Source organism: Salmo trutta, chromosome 5 (genome assembly GCF_901001165.1).
Source record: "Salmo trutta chromosome 5, fSalTru1.1, whole genome shotgun sequence".
NCBI lineage: Eukaryota > Metazoa > Chordata > Actinopteri > Salmoniformes > Salmonidae > Salmo > Salmo trutta.
This window is the reverse complement of record NC_042961.1, coordinates 66,625,435-66,645,144: the sequence shown is the minus strand read 5'-3', so window position 1 is coordinate 66,645,144 and position 19,710 is coordinate 66,625,435. Positions and strand designations below refer to the sequence as shown.

The 19,710-nt window shown below is 40.7% G+C and overlaps 2 protein-coding genes across 2 annotated transcripts; one reads left to right on the top strand and one right to left on the bottom strand.

Annotated features, from left to right (window-relative positions):
• Positions 1–722: 722 nt before the first annotated feature.
• Positions 723–7,880, bottom strand: LOC115194843 (equistatin). Its single transcript, XM_029754765.1, has 4 exons — positions 7,773–7,880; positions 6,669–6,747; positions 954–1,085; positions 723–818 (listed from the first exon to the last, which is right to left on the bottom strand). The coding sequence occupies exons 2-4, from the start codon at positions 6,736–6,738 to the stop codon at positions 739–741; spliced, it is 282 nt and encodes a 93-aa protein (XP_029610625.1). The 5' UTR covers positions 6,739–6,747; positions 7,773–7,880; the 3' UTR covers positions 723–738.
• Positions 7,881–16,022: 8,142 nt separating this feature from the next.
• LOC115194831 (nidogen-2-like) lies at positions 16,023–17,838 on the top strand. Its single transcript, XM_029754750.1, has 5 exons — positions 16,023–16,142; positions 16,659–16,722; positions 17,331–17,453; positions 17,545–17,640; positions 17,732–17,838. Exons 1-4 carry the CDS (start codon positions 16,038–16,040, stop codon positions 17,622–17,624), a joined length of 372 nt encoding a protein of 123 aa, XP_029610610.1. The 5' UTR covers positions 16,023–16,037; the 3' UTR covers positions 17,625–17,640; positions 17,732–17,838.
• Positions 17,839–19,710: the final 1,872 nt, after the last annotated feature.

Here is a 19,710-nt window from a genome sequence, read left to right as displayed (position 1 = left end):
CCTGCAATCAGAGTTAGGATGCTAATATTTGTAAACTCTTTCAGTTGTTTTCTGTGGGTGTCACTGAGTAACCTGATGCCCCATATCATGGACCCTAAGATCATAGGAGTAAAAAAAACAACCTTGCCTGTGCACGTGACTAACCCCACAACCCACTTCTAAACTGTCCATCTTTCTGATTTCCACCAATCAGAGTTGATGTCAGAGTGATTAGAGGGACAATAGAGTGCTGAGTACCAGGCAGTTAGCAAGTGCGGTAGGCTACTAATGACCATCACCAGCATCAGAGCTTGGAGAAGCCTAATTACTAAATGGTCACGTGGAATTTGACTGCCTTCATGTCCTGTAACCACCGGTGTGTGGGGGTAATACAGTCACCATAACAGCCCTACTCCTTCCTCCATTTCCCAGAACTGGACTGGTTTAGATAAATTGTTCAGCATATCAGCACACCAACAATAAAGAGAGCAAATCATCAACAGTTAAATCTCTGGATTTCTTTATTTATTTGTATGGAATGTGAATCAGTTCCTGTAGTACAGTAAAGAAAACTGTCAAAGTCTTTTCAACGTCTTCGTTCCAACATTTTTGTCTACGGCCACAGCTACAATTACAGACAAAACAACAACAACATAAACATTAACATCCAGCTGCAAAGAAATAACATTTAGTGAATGAGTGAGAGTGTGTGTGTGTGTTTGTTTCTTTGTGTGTATATACACCTTGCTGGAACAGTTGCTAGCAGTTGATAGCAGTTCCTGGTGGGGTCTCCGTACCCTGGATCTTCTTTCCAGTACTGGTCACACACCAACAGTAACCTACCAGAAAAAGCCATGTTAAAAACCTGTTACAAATACAATATTTACACATTTTACTGTAACACATTGAATTGTCACATTCAACTGAATTGGAGAATTTACTGTGTGCTTCTGTGTATGTGCGTCAGTGGTAACCTGTAGAGCTCCAACATTGCTCAGGGGTGTATTGTCCATCGTCATCACAAGTCGGGATAAAGGCTCCAATTGGGCCATTTATCACGGCATCTCTAGCACGCTCACAGCGAGTCTTGTGTCGTATCATACCATCTGGATAAACAGGTAACATACATTGTAATGTTGACATAACATTGCTGGACATACATTCTGGATGCTTGGGCTGTCAATCTCAATCTTATACATCTCTGGATCAAGAGAAGTGGCAGGCGGTTAGAGAGTTGGGCCAGTTACTGAAAGATTGCTAGTTTGAATCCCTGAGATGAGAAGTTGAAATATCTGTCTATGTGCCCTTGAGCAAGGCACAACCTTAATTTATAGTGTCACAGCTGACCTTTTTAACCTCTCTAGGGTAAGTGGGATGAAATCGTCTATTCAACAGCCAGTGAAAAATCAGAGAACCACATTTAAAACCACAAAATGTCATAATTCAAAGTTCTCAAACATAGGACTAATTTACACCATTTTATAGATACACTTCTCCTGAATCGAACCACGTTGTCCGATTTCCAAAAGGCTTTACAGCGAAAGCAAAACATTAGATTATGTTAGGAGAGTACATCGACACAATAACCACACAGCCATTTTCTAAGCAACTAGCATGCATCACAAATACCCAAACCACAGCTAAATGAAGCACTAACCTTTGACGATCTTCATCAGATGACACTCCTAGGACATTATGTTATACAATACATGCATTTTTTTGTTCGATAAAGTTCATATTTATATATATAAAATCAGCATTTTACAGTGGCGCGTGACGTTCAGAAAATATTTTCCCTCCAATACTGTCGGTGAATCAACATCACTATGTACAAAAATACACGTCATAAACTTTAGTAAAATATTATACTATCATTCAAAGAATTATAGAATTAACATCTCGTGAATGCAACCGCATTGCCAGATTTCAAAATAACTTTACTGGGAAATCACGCTTTGCAATAATCTGAGTACTGTGCTAAGAAAAATACACTAGGCGATACAGATAGCCGCCATGTTGGAGTCATCTAAATTCATAAATAGTATTAGAAATATTCACTTACCTTTGATGATTTTCATCAGAAGGCACTTCCTTGAATCCCAGATACTCAACAAATGTTGTTTTGTTCGATAAAATCCATAATTTATGTGCAAATAGCTCCTTGTGGTTCGCATGTTCAGTAGGCTACTCAAAATGTACGAAGCGCGCGGAAAATGTCACGACGAAAAGTAAAAACAAAATCGATTTACGTTCGTTCAAACATGTCAAACGTTGTATAGCATAAATCTTTAGGGCCTTTTTCAATCAGAACTTCAACAATATTCCAACCGGACCATTGCATTGTCTTATAAAACGTTTTGGAACAAAGCAGCCACCCACATGAACGCACGCCTATGTAGTGATGGCCCTCCCCTTGTAACCAACTTTCCAGGCTTCTCCTTTGGTCTGTGTTTACCGGAGAAGACTCAAAATGAACCCTAACTCACTGTGTGTTCGATTGGCAATGACTTGAAAGGACTACAAGCACCAGAATTCTCACTTCCTGCTTAGATTTTCTCAGTTTTTTGCCTGCCATATGACTTCGGTTATACTCACAGACATCATTCAAATAGTTTTAGAAACTTCAGAGTGTTTTCTATCCAAATCTACTAATAATATGCATATTCTAGTTCCTGGGCCCGAGTAGTAGGCCGTTTAATTTGGGTACGTTTTTCATCCGGCCGTGAAAATACTGCCCCCTACCCTAGTGAGGTTAAGTATACTGAAGTATCAACATTAAATGTAATTGATCAAATATACTTAACCTGTTATGGATAGGGGGCAGTATTTTCACGGCCGGATAAAAAACATACCCGATTTAATCTGATTATTACTCCTGCCCAGAAACTAGAATATGCATATAATTTTTAGCCTTTAGTTTCTAAAACTGTTTGAATGGTGTCTGTGAGTATAACAGAACTCATTTGGCAGGCCAAAACCTGAGAAGATTCTGTACAGGAAGTACCCTGTCTGACCATTTCTTGCCCTCCTTGATCATCTCTATCCAAAACAGAGGATCTCTGCTGTTACGTGACACTTCCTACAGCTCCCATGGGCTCTCAGAAGGCGGCAAAAAGCTGAATGGTGGCTTTGCAGGCCCTGGCTGAAAAACATTAGCGCGTTTGGATATTGGCCGGTCAGAGTACTATGAGACTGAGGCTAGTGCACGAGGGGACACCATGTTTTTATTTTCTCTCTCTTTGTACTAAAACACGATTTCCCGGTCGGAATATTATCGCTTTTTTACGAGGAAAATGGCATAAAATTGATTTTAAACAGCGGTTGACATGCTTCGAAGTACGGTAATGGACTATTTAGACATTTTTTGTCACGAAACGCGTCGGGCGCGTAACCCTTCGTCACCCTTGGATAGTGTCTTGAACGCACGAACAAAACACCGCTATTTGGATATAACTATGGATTATTTTGAACCAAACCAACATTTGTTGTTGAAGTAGAAGTCCTGGGAGTGCATTCTGATGAAGAACAGCAAAGGTAATAACATTTTTCTTATAGTAAATCTGACTTTGGTGAGGGCTAAACTTGATGGGTGTCTAAATGGCTAGCCCTGTGATGCCGGGATATCTACTTAGAATATTGCAAAATGTGCTTTCACCGAAAAGCTATTTTAAAAATCGGACATAGCGAGTGCATAGAGGAGTTCTGTATCTATAATTCTTAAAATAATTGTTTTTTGTGAACGTTTATCGTGAGTAATTTAGTAAATTCACCGGAAGTGTTCGGTGGGACTGCTAGTTCTGAACGTCACATGCTAATGTAAAAAGCTGGTTTTTGATATAAATATGAACTTGACTGAACAAAACATGCATGTATTGTATAACATAATGTTGTAGGCGTGTCATCTGATGAAGATCATCAAAGGTTAGTGCTGGATTTAGCTGTGGTTTGGGTTTATGTGACATATACTTGCTTGGAAAATGGCTGTGTGATTATTTGTGTCTATGTACTCTCCTAACATAATCTAATGTTTTGCTTTCGCTGTAAAGCCTTTTTGAAATCGGACAATGTGGCTAGATTAACGAGAGTCTTATCCTTAAAGTGGTGTAAAACAGTTGATTGTTTGAGAAAATTGAATTGTGGTATTTTAGTTGGTTTTGTATTTCGCGCCGTGCGATGCCATTGGCTGTTGGCTAGGGGTTCCGCAGGCGGAACGGTGTTCCGCTAGCGGAACGTCTGTCCTCAACAGGTTAACCTGTTGGGGCTAGGGGGCAGTATTTGCACGGCCGGATAAAAAAAACTTACCCGATTTAAACTATTTACTACTCTTGCCCAGAAACGAGAATATGCATATAATTAGTAGATTTGGATAGAAAACACTCTAAAGTTTCTAAAACTGTTTGAATGGTGTCTGTGAGTATAACAGAACTCATATGGCAGTCAAAACCCTGAGACAAATCCTAACAGGAAGTGGAAATCTGATGTGTGGAATCACATTCAAGCCTTTGCCTATGAAACACACAGGGACTGGTTACTCATTTAGCACTTCCTAAGGCTTCCACTCGATGTCAACAGTCTTTACAAAGTGGTTTGAGTCTTCTACGGTAAAAACTGACCAAACTAGAAGCCTGGAAACTTGGTCACAAGCGGAAGGCCATTACTACTATGGCGCGCATGCATGTGGGGACTGTTTTGTTCCGAAACGTTTTATAAGACAATGCAATTGTCCGCTTTGAATATTATTGAAGTTCTGATTGAAAAAGGCCCTAAAGATTTATGCTATACAATGTTTGACATGTTTGAACGAACGTAAATAGATTTTTTTTGTACTTTTAGTGGCGACATGTTCCGCGTGCTTCGTACATTTGGAGTAGCCTACAGAACGCGGAAACAACAAGGAGCTATTTCGACAAACCACCAGACCGAGCCTCCACTCCATTACGAGTTGGCTGAAGGTTTGACCATGCATTCCTCTTACTGAACTTTAACCTCTCTTGGGCAGGTGGCACCAAATCGTCCCACCTACGTAACAGCAAGTTGAATCCTGTGGCGCGATTTTCAAATACCTTAGAAATGCTATTATTTCAATTTCTCAAACATATGACTATTTTACAGCTATTTAAAGACAAGACTCTCATTAATCTAACCACACTGTCCGATTTCAAAAAGGCTTTACAACGAAAGCAAAACATTAGATTATGTCAGCAGAGTACCCAGCCAGAAATAGTCAGACACCCATTTTTCAAGCTAGCATATAATGTCACAAAAACCCAGAAGACAGCTAAATGCAGCACTAACCTTTGATGATCTTCATCAGATGACACACCTAGGACATTATGTTATACAATACATGCATGTTTTGTTCAATCAAGTTCATATTTATATCAAAAACCAGCTATTATATTAGCATGTGACGTTCAGAACTAGCATACCCCCGCAAACTTCCGATGAATTTACTAACAATTTACTAAATTACTCACGATAAACGTTCACAAAAAGCATAACAATTATTTTAAGAATTATAGATACAGAACTCCTCTATGCACTCGATATGTCCGATTTTAAAATAGCTTTTCGGTGAAAGCACATTTTGCAATATTCTAAGTAGATAGCCCGGCATCACAGGGCTAGCTATTTAGACACCCACCAAGTTTAGCACTCACCAAAATCAGATTTACTATTAGAAAAGTTTGATTACCTTTCCTGTTCTTCGTCAGAATGCACTCCCAGGACTTCTACTTCAACAACAAATGTAGGTTTGGTCCCAAATAATCCATCTTTATATCCAAACAGCGGCGTTTTGTTTGTGCGTTCTAGACACTATCCCAATGGTAAATAAGGGTTACGCGCATGGCGCATAACGTGACAAAAAAAATCGAAATATTCCATTACCGTACTTCGAAGCATGTCAACCGCTGTTTAAAATCAATTTTTATGCAATTTATCTCGTAACAAAGCGATAATATTCCGACCGGGAATCTGTGTTTCGGTAAAAAGAGGGAAAAACAGAAAGGCGGGGGCGGCCAGTGCACGAGCATGAAGCCCTTTGTCCTCTGATAGACCACTTAGACCACTTGTGTTTCAGCCAGGGCTTTGAATTACGTCATTCAGGTTTTTCCCGGGCTCTGAGAGCCCATTGGAGCCGTAGGAAGTGTCACGTAACAGCAGAGGTCCTTTGTAATGAATAGAGATGACAAAGAAAGCCGATAAATGGTCAGACAGGGTACTTCCTGTACAGAATCTTCTCACGTTGTGGCCTGCCAAATGAGTTCTGTTATACTCACAGACACCATTCAAACAGTTTTAGAAACTTTGGAGTGTTTTCTCTCCAAAGCTAATAATTATATGCATATTCTAATTTCTGTGCAGGACTAATAATCAGATTAAATCGGGTACGTTTTTTATCCAGCCGTAAAAATACTGCCCCCTAGCCATAAGAGGTTAACGTATGTAAACTTCTGACCCACTGGAATTGTGATATAATTCAGTGTAAGTGAAATAATCTGTCTGTAATAATATTTGGAATAATTACCTGTGTCATGCACGAAGTAGATGTCCTAACCGACTTGCCAAAACTATAGTTTGTTATCAAGAAATTTGTGGAGGGGTTGCAAAACGAGTTTTAATGACTCCGACATAAGTGTATGTAAACTTCCAACTTCAACTGTCAGTGTGAGGTATGTCACTCTTACCTATGGGAGCAAAGGTGTCTCCCAGAGCAAAAGCTGTGCTGACAAGCAGAATGATGGTCAATGCCACCATGGTGATAGTCTGGAGAGAGAGAGAGAGAGAGAGAGAAGTTGAGCATTCGAATCAGCTGTGCTTGTACTGGAATACTCCAAATCAGTGGAATGGCTGTGGGTACTAGAGGAGACGTTAGGAAATCCTGTGTTAGGTACATAACCTACTGTACAGCTGGGGGTACTAGAGGAGAGGTTAGGAAATCCTGTGTTAGGTACATAACATACTGTACAGCTGGGGGTACTAGAGGAGAGTGTCACGTTGTTATCAAGGAGACAGGAATGCATAATAGTTTTTTATTTATTTACCCAAATTACAGAGTACCATTTAAAGGCACGAGGACGAAGACCTAACAAACACGAATACAAAACACAGGGCTGAAACCCAAACAGAAGAGCGAGGTGTACCTTGAATAAATACACAGGACGAGACCAGATAACAAAAGCGCACAATCATACAACACGGGACAAGACCCGTAATCATCAGTGCACAAATCAAGCGGCACGAAAGCCAACACAACAAGGCACAGGTACTCACACGACCAACAACCAACGGACATTGGGACAATAATCGACAGCCCAATTGAGAACAAAGGGCACACTTATACAATTACTATTCAGGTGTGGGTAATGACACAGTTCAGTTCCTAGAGGCCGGTGACGTAGACCTTTGAAACTGGTGCACGGAAAGTGCAACAGTACCGGGGGGGTCCGTGACTGAGAGGTTAAGGAAACCCTGTGTTAGCTACAAAAATGATGCAACTGCTAAGGCAGCATTTTCTCAACTCGGTCCTGGTGATCCCAGGTATCATCTCTTCAACTACATACAATAGATTCACCTAGCACACAGGAACATGGATGCTTCCCAAATGGCTTCTTATCCCCTATGTAGTGCACTACTTTGGACCAGGGCCCACAGTGAACTAAATAGAGAATAGCTCAGGGCCACAAAGGTAATATGGACCCTTGTCTAAAGTAGCTCACTACATAAGGAATAGGAGGTCAGTTGGGACGCAGACAGGGACAGTATTAGATGAAGAGATGTAAAAATCTCACCTTCTGAAGTCTTCAGTTGTAGCTTTACTTCTTCAGAGATCTTCAAAGGTCTTCACTGGGTCTCTCTCTGTCCTGCCTGTGAGTTGAGTTCTATCTCTCCCTCCTCTCCTTTTTAAGGACCCGTCCAGTCAGACCCCTCCCTCTATTTTTCTCAATCTATCTCTCATCCTTCAAACCTCTGCATACTTTCTGTCCAGCCCAACACCTGCTGGACCTGTCCAACATCTACCGGTTTGACAGGGTTGGGGTCAATTCAAGGTGAAGGTATGCAACTTTTGTAACACATTCATGTGTTGCATATTGGGTCACAAGATGGTTATGAAGATTATCTTGAACACTGATGTCCTACTGAATGTTCTACTTAATTCTACCTAATTGAAGCTGATGAAGATGTAGTCTGAAGTGCATTATAATGTCTTGGAAACACAAATGACATTTCAGAAGGAGATAAATAATGAGGAGGAAAACCTTTTGTCATCATTGTGATGTCAGCAGATAGACTTTAGATGCAGCATAACGTTAACTATAAGCTCTGGAATGTTACATTCATTTTAATTAACTGCCAACCCTGCTGTCTGTCTTATTGACCTTTTGCCCCAGAATGTTGGGCATCTGATCGTAGAGCTCCAATGAATAGCAACTGTCGTCAAGTCCAACACCTTGGACAAGCTCATGTTTAAAACGCATGAAATCCATTGAGATGATTACAAAAAGGTAGAGTTTTCATTGAAAAATAAATAGTTCAAAATGGCTAAATATTTCAACAGTGCACCGGGGATACTTACTTCTGTGATTCCTGAAATGCCGTAGGACCAGCAGCATTCCTTTGTGAGGAGGAGAGAAGGTGGGAGAGGGTGAATAGCTAGCGTGCCTTTTCTTTGTGAGGGTCAAGCCGCTCTTTCACCAAACCTTGTCATCAAGGTGACTTTCTGTATTTCTGGAAGAACAGGACAATGGAATAGATGGATGAGTTGTGTCCCAAATAGAACCCTGTTCCCTATATAGTGGACTAGTTGTGACCCTATAGGCCCTGGTTAAAAGCAGTGTACTATGTAGGGAATATCTTGCAATAGGATTATTGTGAAAGATGGTTCCTATTGTACCCCTGTAGCAAAATATGTTGTCTTAAAAGGTTAATTTAAAGGGATGTTCAGTATTTCACATCAGTCATGTGTTGCCGTTTAAGAAAGTATCACCTTTAAGGTAATGTAAAGGAGCTAATTTCAACTGCACTGTTCAACTGCACTGCATCAAGGTGACTTTCTGTATTTCTGGAAGAACACGACAATGGATGACGTATGTCCCAAATAGAACCCTGTTCCCTACATAGTGGACTAGTTGTGACCCTATAGGCCCTGGTCAAAAGAAGTGTACTATGTAGGGTATATCTCGCAATAGGATTATTTTGTAAGATGGTTCTTATTGTACCCCTGTTGCAAAATATGTTGTCTTAAAAGGTTATTTGAAAGAGTCCTACTCCTTCCTTCATTTCCCAGAAATGGATAGGTTCAGATAAATTGTTCAGCATATCAAACCGACAATAATGATGTCACGTCCTGACCAGTAAAGGGGTTATTTGTTATTATAGTTTGGTCAGGACTTGGCAGAGGGTATTTGTTTAGAGTGTTTAGGGGTTTATTAGATTATGTGTTTTTGTAGAGGGTATTTGTTTAGAGTGTTTCGGGGTTTGATGGTTTATGTGTCTAAGTAGAGAGGGTATTGGTTTAGAGTGTTTCGGTGTTGTCGGGTTGTGTGTAGGTTAGATCTAGGTGATATAGTTCTATGTGCAGTTTTGATTTGACCTTCAATTGGAGGCAGCTGTTCCTCATTGCCTCTGATTGAAGGTCCAATGTATAGGGGTAATTTAGAATGGGGTATTGTGGGTAGTTGTGGTTGCATAGCTTTGTGTTTAGCCTGCAATCCTGTTTGTCCATACGGTTTCTTGTTTTGTAAAGTGTTTGTGGTTTTTTGTAATAAAATGTAAAAATGAGCACTCAACCCGCTGCGCTTTGGTCCACTATCTACGACGGTCGTGTTAAAATGGACAGTTTAATCTCTGGATTTCTTCATTTATTTTAATGGAATGTGAATCAGTTCCTGTAGTACAGTAAAGACAACTGTCAGTCTTCTCAACATCTTCGTTCCAACGGTTTTCATCTACGCTCACATCTACAATTAGACAGAAACAGCATTCAGAATCTGCAGTAAAGAATTAACATTTAGTGAATGAGTGAGTGTGTCTGTGTACTTAGGTGAAACAGTTGATCTTGGTGGAGTATTATTACCCTGGATCTTCTGTCCAGTAGTGTTCACACACGAACAGTAACCTACCAGAAATGGACATGTTAAAAACATGTTACATATAAACTCAGCAAAAAAAGAAACGTTCTCTCACTGTCAAATGCGTTTATTTTCAGCAAACTCAACATGTGTAAATATTTGTATGAACATAAGATTCAACAACAGAGACATAAACGGAACAAGTTCCACAGACATGTGACTAGCAGAAATGGAATGTGTCCCAGAACAAATGGGGGGGTGGGGGTCAAAATCAAAAGAAACAGTCAGTATCTGGTGTGGCCACCAGCTGCATTAAGTACTGCAGTGCATCTCCTCCTCATGGACTGCACCAGATTTGCTTGTTCTTGCTGTGAGATATTACCCCACTCTTCCACCAAAGCACTTGCAAGATTCCGGACATTTCTGGTGGGAACGGCCCTAGCCCTCTCCTCCGATCCAACAGGTCCCAGACGTACTCAATGGGATTGAGACCCGGGCTCTTCGCTGGCCATGGCAGAATACTGACATGTGATTGTATCCCTAATAGCGCACTATTCCCTATGAAATGCACTACTTTTGACCAGAGCCCATAGTGAATATGTTGCCCTGGACAAATGTAGTGCACTTGTTTTAAAGGCTAATGCTAATTCCACAAACTCCCAATTATTCTCTGGACACGCCCCTCTCCTGCTAACTCATCACACCTGAACTCACTCTGCTAATCACCAATTCCTCTTCCGTTCTTCTGGTATAAAAGCAGCTTGTTCTACCTCGGTTTGTTCTGCATTTGTGGTGTCCCAGTTCCTTTACTGGTATTGTTGTTGGTTGGCTAAAGTACGTTCCTGCTATTGAAACATTTAAAGGCTTTTAATTTCCTGCATTGTGGCATAATATCCTGTTCATCCTAGCTTGTGTATTGTTATTGTGTTGCTAGCCCAGTATTAGACCTTAAATTTAACTAAGGGAATTGTTACAGCTTGTGAGATGAGACATGATCCAATGATGTTACTTGCTAGCAGAATGTGTCTTACATCTATGATCTGGTAGACTGTTCTGCTCGGTTGCCATTTGCGCTGAGTCTCAGTGAACAAGAAACTATGAAATGCTGTTTTTTTTACCCCCCCCCTCCCTCAAATTCAAACGGATTCATTCCATGTTGTGCTCAGCTGTCTTGCTAACCCCCCTCACAACACGAGTTATTGATCACAGCTCAGTGCTGTAACTGGTGACTTACCAGAACCATCTAGCGTATTAGGGATGGATCTTCAGAGGTGGGACCCATGCTGCCAGCAGGTACCTCATTTAACATCTCCTGAATGCAATCGCTTTGACAGATTTCCAAATAACTTTACAGGGAGAGCACACTTTGCAATAATCTGAGCACTGCGCTCAGAAAAAAACAGCAGGCAATTACAGATACCCGCCATTTTGGAGACGTCTAAATGCATAAATAGCATAAGAAATATTCACTTACCTTCTTCATCAGAAGGCACTTCAAGGCATCCCAGGTCCACAAATGTTTTGTTCGATAAAGTTAATAATTTATGTCCAAATAACTCCATGTCGTTTGCGTGTTCAGTAGGCTACTCAAAATGTAGGGTGCGTGAGGAAACCTTCACGATGAAAAGTTTTTTAAAAAGTACTAGTTACGTTCGGTCAAACATTGTATAGCATCAATCTTTAGGGCCATTTTCTCCTTCGGTCTGTGTTTGCTGCAAAATCCTCAAATAACTTTCTAAAGACTTGACATCTAGTGGAAGCCTTAGGAAGTGCAAAATGAACCATAACTCACTGTGTGTCAGAAAGCCAAGAACTTGAACAAAATACAGCCAACAGATTTTCATTTCCTGGTGGGGTTTTTTCTCAGGTTTTTGCCTGCCATATGAGTTCTGTTATACTCACAGACATCATTCAAACAGTTTTAGAAACGTCAGTGTTTTCTATCCAAATCTACTAATAATATGCATATCCTACATTCTGGGACAGAGTAGCAGGCAGTTTAATTTGGGCACGCTTTTCATCCAGAATTCCGAATGCTGCCCACTACCCTAGAGAGGTTAACCATGTCTAGCAAGCTGTTGCTATGGAATGTCCTTAGACCTTGCTTCATTAATTAATAGGTCTAATATTGGGCTGTGGTGTAGCTTACTGGTCAGTCGTATGTTAATGTGGTGTATTCCATCCAGCACCACATGTTATCACAGCCTTTCCTGATGGCCATTTCACCTTACCTACTGGTGTTACAAGCCACTAAGCCTTACCTGCCAGCCTTTAATATTATGCTTTTATTTTTTGTTGGACAATAAAATACCCAGAATTGAATATGGTTCAACCATAATGCCTGCATTCTGACAGATTTGGAAATAGCCAAAGCTGCAGGGCATTTCTACAGTTGGGAACAAGGCTTCTGATTCTCAGTGCTGCCTTTGCTCTAGGAGATGCAAGTAAGAGTCCACTTTTCTTGACTCATTCTGTATTTTTAATGTAGAATAGGAGCTGGCCTGAAGCAGAGGTTTCGCCCTTACCATCTACTGTGAATTTGGAGGGACAGTGCAGTTGAAATTAGCTCCTTTACATTACCTTAAAGGTGATACTTTCTTAAACGGCAACACATGACTGATGTGAAATACTGAACATCCCTTTAAATTAACCTTTTAAGACAACATATTTTGCTACAGGGGTACAATAGGAACCATCTTTCACAGTAATCCTATTGCAAGATATTCCCTACATAGTACACTGCTTTTAACCAGGGCCTATAGGGTCACAGCTAGTCCACTATATAGGGAACAGGGTTCTATTTGGGACACAACTCATCCATCTATTCCATTGTCGTGTTCTTCCAGAAATACAGAAAGTCACCTTGATGACAAGGTTTGGTGAAAGAGAGGCTTGACCCTCACAAAGAAAAGGCACGCTAGCTATTCACCTTCTCCCACCTTCTCTCCTCCTCACAAAGGAATGCTGCTGGTCCTACGGCATATCTCTCTTCCAATACTTTAGCCTTAAGACATTGATCTATCACCTCTCATCTTGCAGACTGTTTTAAATTAAATCACACTGAGATTGTGGTATTTCTTGCACAATACTTTTGCACTACGATGATGTAAAACCGTATTACAAACGTCTGCTAACATTAGCCACCGCTAGCTGAGAATCATTGGGAGCGGTGGGGCAGGCTGTGCCGGTCATCTTTTTTTTTCTTTTTTTCAATGGTCTGAAAGATGCTGGAAATTAATATCTTGTTAATGCAAAGACCAGGAAACTCTGGAAAAAAATACAAATCGATTTATATAAATGAATGGCTCTGAATGCACTGTCAGCATGCAGCCAAAAGTTACCATCCACTTTTGGAGCTAACTAGCTAGTGCTCTCAAATGGAATCCTTATGTCGACAGCAGATGAGACTTGTGTTCATAACATGGCTAACTTACCAAGCTAACATGACCTAGCTAACATTACCTAGCTAACAAAACAAGTTATTTTAACAGGATAGATAGCTGGCCATCAGCAACATTGGGTTGTCAGTAATCATCTCAATGGATTTCATGTGTTTTAAACATGAGCTTGTCCAAGGTGTTGGACTTGACGACAGTTGCTATTCATTGGAGCTCTACGATCAGATGCCCAACATTCTGGGGCAAAAGGTCAATAAGACAGACAGCAGGGTTGGCAGTTAATTAAAATGAATGTAACATTCCAGAGCTTATAGTTAAAGTTATGCTGCATCTAAAGTCTATCTGCTGACATCACAATGATGACAAAAGGTTTTCCTCCTCATTATTTATCTCCTTCTGAAATGTCATTTGTGTTTCCAAGACATTGTAATGCACTTCAGACTACATCTTCCTCAGCTTCAATTAGGTAGAATTAAGTATCTTCATAACCATATTGTGACCCAATATGCAACACATGAATGTGTTACAAAAGTTGAATACCTTCACTTTGAATTGACCCCAACCCTGTCAAACAGGTAGATATCGGACATGTCTAGCAGGTTTTGGGCTGCACAGAACGTATGCGGAGGTTTGAAGGATGAGAGATAGATTGAGAAAAATAGAGGGAGGGGTCTGACTGGAAGGGTCCTTAAAAAGGAGAGGATGGAGAGGTAGAACTCAACTCACAGGCAGGACAGAAAGAGATACTAGAACTCAACTCAACTCAACTCAGAGGCAGGACAGAGAGAGAGAGAGAGAGAGAGAGAGAGAGAGAGAGAGAGAGAGACCCAGTGAAGACCTCTGAAGAAGTGAAGCTACAACTGAAGACTTCAGAAGGTGAGATTTTTACATCTCTTCATCTAATACTGTCCCTGTCTGCGTCCCAACTGACCTCCTATTCCTTATGTAGTGAGCTACTTTAGACAAGGGTCCATATTACCTTTGTGGCCCTGAGCTATTCTCTATTTAGTTCACTGTGGGTCCTGGTCCAAAGTAGTGCACTACATAGGGGATAAGAAGCCCTTTGTTCTCAATTGATTTATTGTTCCAATGTCCATTGGTAGTTGGTCGTGTGAGTACCTGTGCCTTGTTGTGTTAGCTTTCGTGTCGCTTGTATTATGCATAGATGATTACGAGTCTCGTCCCGTGTATTTATTCGAGGTCCTCAGGTTTCTGCCCTGTGTTTTGTATACGTGTTTGTTTAGATATAAAAAAATATTGCATGCAGTGGGCATAATAAGTTAAAATAAAACACTTTGCTTTTATAATTAAAGGTTTGAAGCTTTATAGTTATGTGATGACAACACGTACCCCAACAAACAACGATTAATCAGACTCAATTCTCGCTAACTGTACTCAATCTGCTTTCAACTTCAAACGACACTTTTGTTTCCGCTACCTCCACCATCCTCCGCACAAAAATTGAGGGAGGGGTCTGACTGGATGGGTCCTTAAAAAGGAGAGGAGGGAGACTTAGAACTCAACTCACAGGCAGGATTTCAGAAAGTGAGATTTCAACATCTGTTCATCTAATACTGTATGTGACCGTATCTCAAATAGCCCTCAATTGCCAATGAAGTGCACTACTTTTGACCAGAGCCCATAGTGAATATGTGGCCCTGCACATGTTTTGAAGGATAATGCTTATTCCACAAACTCCCAATTACCTCTGGACACGCCCCTCTCCTGCTAACTCACCACACCTGAACTCACTCTGCTAATCACCAATTACTCTTCCATTCCTTTGGTATATGAGCAGCTTGTTTTGTCTGGGGTTGTTCAGAGTTTGTGGTGTCCCCGTTCCTTTATTCGGCCTGTTGTTGGTTGGCTAAAGTAAGTTCCTGCTATTGAAACGGCTCTATGATTTTCATTTCCTGCATTGTGGCATAATATCCTGTTCATCCTAACTTGTGTATTGTTATGGTGTTGCTAGTCCAGTATTAAACCTTTAATTTAACTGTAAGGAAATTGTTACAGCTTGCGAGATGAGACATGGTCCAATGATGTTACCTGCTAGCAGAATGTGTCTTACATCTATAATCCTGTAGACTGTTCTGATTGGTTGCCATTTGTACTGCGTCTCAGTGAACAAGAAACTATGAAATGCTATTTTTACTTATACCCCCCCAAATCAAAAATGGATTCCATGTTGTACTCAGCTATCTAGCCAATCCACCTCACCATATGGGCACCATGCTGGGCCAGAACGGAAGTAGAGGAAACATGGATGTGCAAAGCCAGAACAAAACATTGGCAGCCATATTTGGATGGGTAGTGTATAAACTAGATTTAGTTATTGATCAGTGCTGTAAATGGTGACTTATCAGAACCATCTAGTGCATTATGGATGGCTCTTCAGAGGTGGGACCCATGCTGCTAGCAGGTACCTCATTGAAAACTAAATTCATAAAGAAAATAATGTAAAGTGAAAGTTGTCAAATGTAAAGAGACCCCCCAAAAATGACTTAAGTACTACTTTAAAGTATTTTTAAATAAGTTCTTTACACCACTAACTAATGGCCCGACAACGGGACCTCTCATTGGGTTAATGAGGCAACTAGTCACACCTGTGACAGGTCCTTTAAAAGGAGAGGTGGAAGAAGTAGACCATAACTCAGAGACACCCAGTGAATCCCTTGGAAGAGTGCAGAAGGTGAGAGTGCATCGTTATTTAATAGACGATCTGCATCTCAAATTCTACCTTAATGTTATGTGGCCCTGGTCAAACGTAGTGCACTATGTAGTTGTGACATTTTGTGGAGCGGCCCCCTGAATTTAAGAGCATAGACTAATCCGTACCTTTGCAGTAAATGGGTAGTCTCTGACAATATCTATAATTCTTCCCATTCCCTATGTAGTGCATTGTAGGCCCTCGTCAAAGGTAGTTCACTACATAAGGAATGAGGAGCCATTTGGGAAGGATGCATATTCCTGTGTGCCAGGCTAATCTATTGTATGTGGTTGAAGAAATGATACCTGAGTTTTGGCAGAAGACCAGTAGCACTGTGTTGCCAATACTTGGTTCTTGGGGTCCTCAGTACTGGGTTTAGAAAATTCTGCTTTGGCAGTTGATTAAGTTTTGACTGTAACAGTGGGTTTTCTTAACCTCTCCTCTAGTACCCACAGCCATTCCAAATATTAAAATGCTCAACTAATATCTCTCTCTCAGGAGACGATCACCATGGCGATATTGACCATCATTCTGCTTGTCAGCACAGCTTTTGCTCTGGGAGGTAAGTTGGTGTTGCTCTGTCCTACTTCACACACATGCCGGTGTGAATTGGAAATGCGTTAATATTCATAACCGGTTCTCCATGGGACACCCTCTGAGGGGTCAGCCATTATTAAGGTTGTGCCTTGCTGAAGGGAACATAGACGGATATATCAACTTGTCAGCTCACTGACTTGACCTACTGGCCCAACTCTAACTGCTAGGCTACCTGCCAGTCCTCTACTTCCAGAGATGTATAATGGCGTCTAGATGCTTGACTGAGGTATTCTGATATGAATGGTTTGATCATTCAACTGGATTTACGATTGGTTTGTTTAGCAACTATCAGGAAATAACACTGATACAATTTCCAGTCTTAGTATCATCAGCTGTTATACGGAACACAGAAACAGAATTTTGACTGCACAGGGCTTTTAAACAAGTAGCAGAACTTCAATATTTAGCCAGGAAGTACCCAGGTTGCATCTGAAGAGGAACCCTATTCCGTATGAACTTCTTCTGACCAGGGCCCATATGGGACGCAACCCAAGATTCCAGAAATGTATATTCTGTCCGTACATTTACCTGCAATGTTATGTCCACATTACAATGTATGTTACCTGTGTCCAGATGCTATGATACGACCCTGTGAGGATGCTAGAGATGCCGCTAAACATGGCCCACCTGGAGCCTACGTCCCCACGTGTGACGACAATGGACAATACACCCCTGAGCAATGTTCGGGCTCTACAGGTTAACACTGACGCACATGCACACTAAAGTCACTTGAATGTGATAATTCAATGTGTCTATATTGTATATGCAACATGTCTATTTCTGGTAGGTTACTGTTGGTGTGTGACCAGCTACGGACAGAAGATCCATGGTACGGAGACTCCACCAGGCACTGCTATCAACTGTTAGCAACTGTTCCACCAAGGTGTGTGTGTGTGTGTATATATCTATATCATTGACTAAATGTTTCTTCTTTGCAGCTGGTTCTTGATGGGTATTTTTTTGTCTAATTGTAGATGAAAGGTGTTGGAACTAAGATGTCGAAGACTGACAGCTGTCTTTACTGTACTAAAGGAACTGATTACATTCCATACAAATAAATACATGACGGAATCCAGAGATTAACCTGTTGATTTACTTACTTTATTGTTGGTGTGATATGCGTAACAGCCAGTGGAATCGCGTGGCGCGAAAAACAATTACCTCAAATGCTATAACTTATATTTTTGAAACATATGACTATTTTACACCATTTTAAAGACAACTCATTTATCTAACCACATTGTCCGATTTCAAAAAGGCTTTACAACAACAGCAAAACATTAGATTATGTCAGGAGAGTACCCAGCCAGAAATAATCACACCCATTTTCAAGCTAGCATATGTCAAAAACCAAAACCACAGCTAAATGCAGTACTAACCTTTGATCTTCATCAGATGACACTCCTAGGACATTGTTATACAATACATGCATGTTTTGTTCAATCAAGTTCATATTTATCAAAAACCAGCTTTTTACATTAGCATGTGACGTTCAGAACTAGCAAACATACCGAAATCTTCCGGTGAATTTACTAAATTACTCACGATAAACGTTCACAAAAAACATAACAATTATTAAGAATTATACATACAGAGCTCCTTTATGCAATCACTATGTCAGATTTTTAAAATAGCTTTTCGGTGAAAGCACAATTTGCAATATTCTCAGTAGATAGCCCATCACGGGCTAGCTATTTAGACACCCACCAAGTATAGCCCTCACCAAAGTCAGATTTACTATTAGAAAAGTTTGATTACCTTTGGTGTTCTTCGTCAGAATGCACTCCCAGGACTTCTACTTCAATAACAAATGTTGGTTTGGTCCCAAATAATCCATAGTTATATCCAAATAGCGGCGTTTTGTTCGTGCGTTGTAGACACTATCCGAAGGGTGACACGCATATCGTGACAAATTTCATAATATTCCATTACCGTTCTTCGAAGCATGTCAAACGCTGATTAAAATTAATTTTTATGTGATTTTTCTCGTAAAATAGCGATAATATTCCGACCGGGAGTCGTTGTTTTCGTTTATGACTGAAAATGTAAACATGGAGTCGTCACGTGCGCCCGTCTCATTGTTCTCAGATCGACCACTTACCAAATGCGCTACGTTTTTCAGCCAGTAACTGCAGAGTCATCATTCAACGTTCTAGCGCCTTCTGAGAGCCTATAAGAGCCTTAAAGTGTCACGTTACAGCAGAGATCCTCTGTTTTGGATAGAGGTGACAAAGACCAAGAAATGGTCAGAGAGGGCGCTTCCTGTTTGGAATCTTCTCAGGTTTTGGCCTGCCATATGAGTTCTGTTATACTCAGACACCATTCAGTTTTATCCAAATCAAACAATTATGCATATTGTAGTTACTGGGCAGGAGTAGTAACCAGATTAAAATCGGGTACGTTTTTTTTTTTTTATCCAGCCGTGCAAATACTGCCCCCTATCCCCAACAGGTTAAGAAAAGTGGACTCTTACTTGCATCTCCTAGAGCAAAGGTAGCACTGAGAAGGTAGCACTGAGTGAAGCCATCAAAACCACAGATTCAACTCAACATACAGTAGATTAGAACAGGAATATGTCTGCTTTCCTAAATGCCAACCTACTCCCTAAACAGGGCTGAGGAGAATATCTGGGCAGGCATTTCTCTCCACTCATACAGGAGTAATACAGGCCTAGTTCCCAACTGTAGAAATGCCCTGCAGCTTTGGCTATTGACAAATCTGTCAGAATGCAGGCATTATGGTTGAACCATATTCAGTTCTGGTTCTTTTATTATCCATCAAAAAATAAAAGCATAATATTAAAGGCTGGCAGGTAATGCTTAGTGGCTTATAACACCAGTAGGTAAGGTGAAATGGCCATCAGGAAATGCAGAGATATGTTGTGTTCTGGCTTTGCACATCCATGTTTCCTCTACTTTCAGTCTGGTCCAGCATGGTGGACATATTGTGAGGG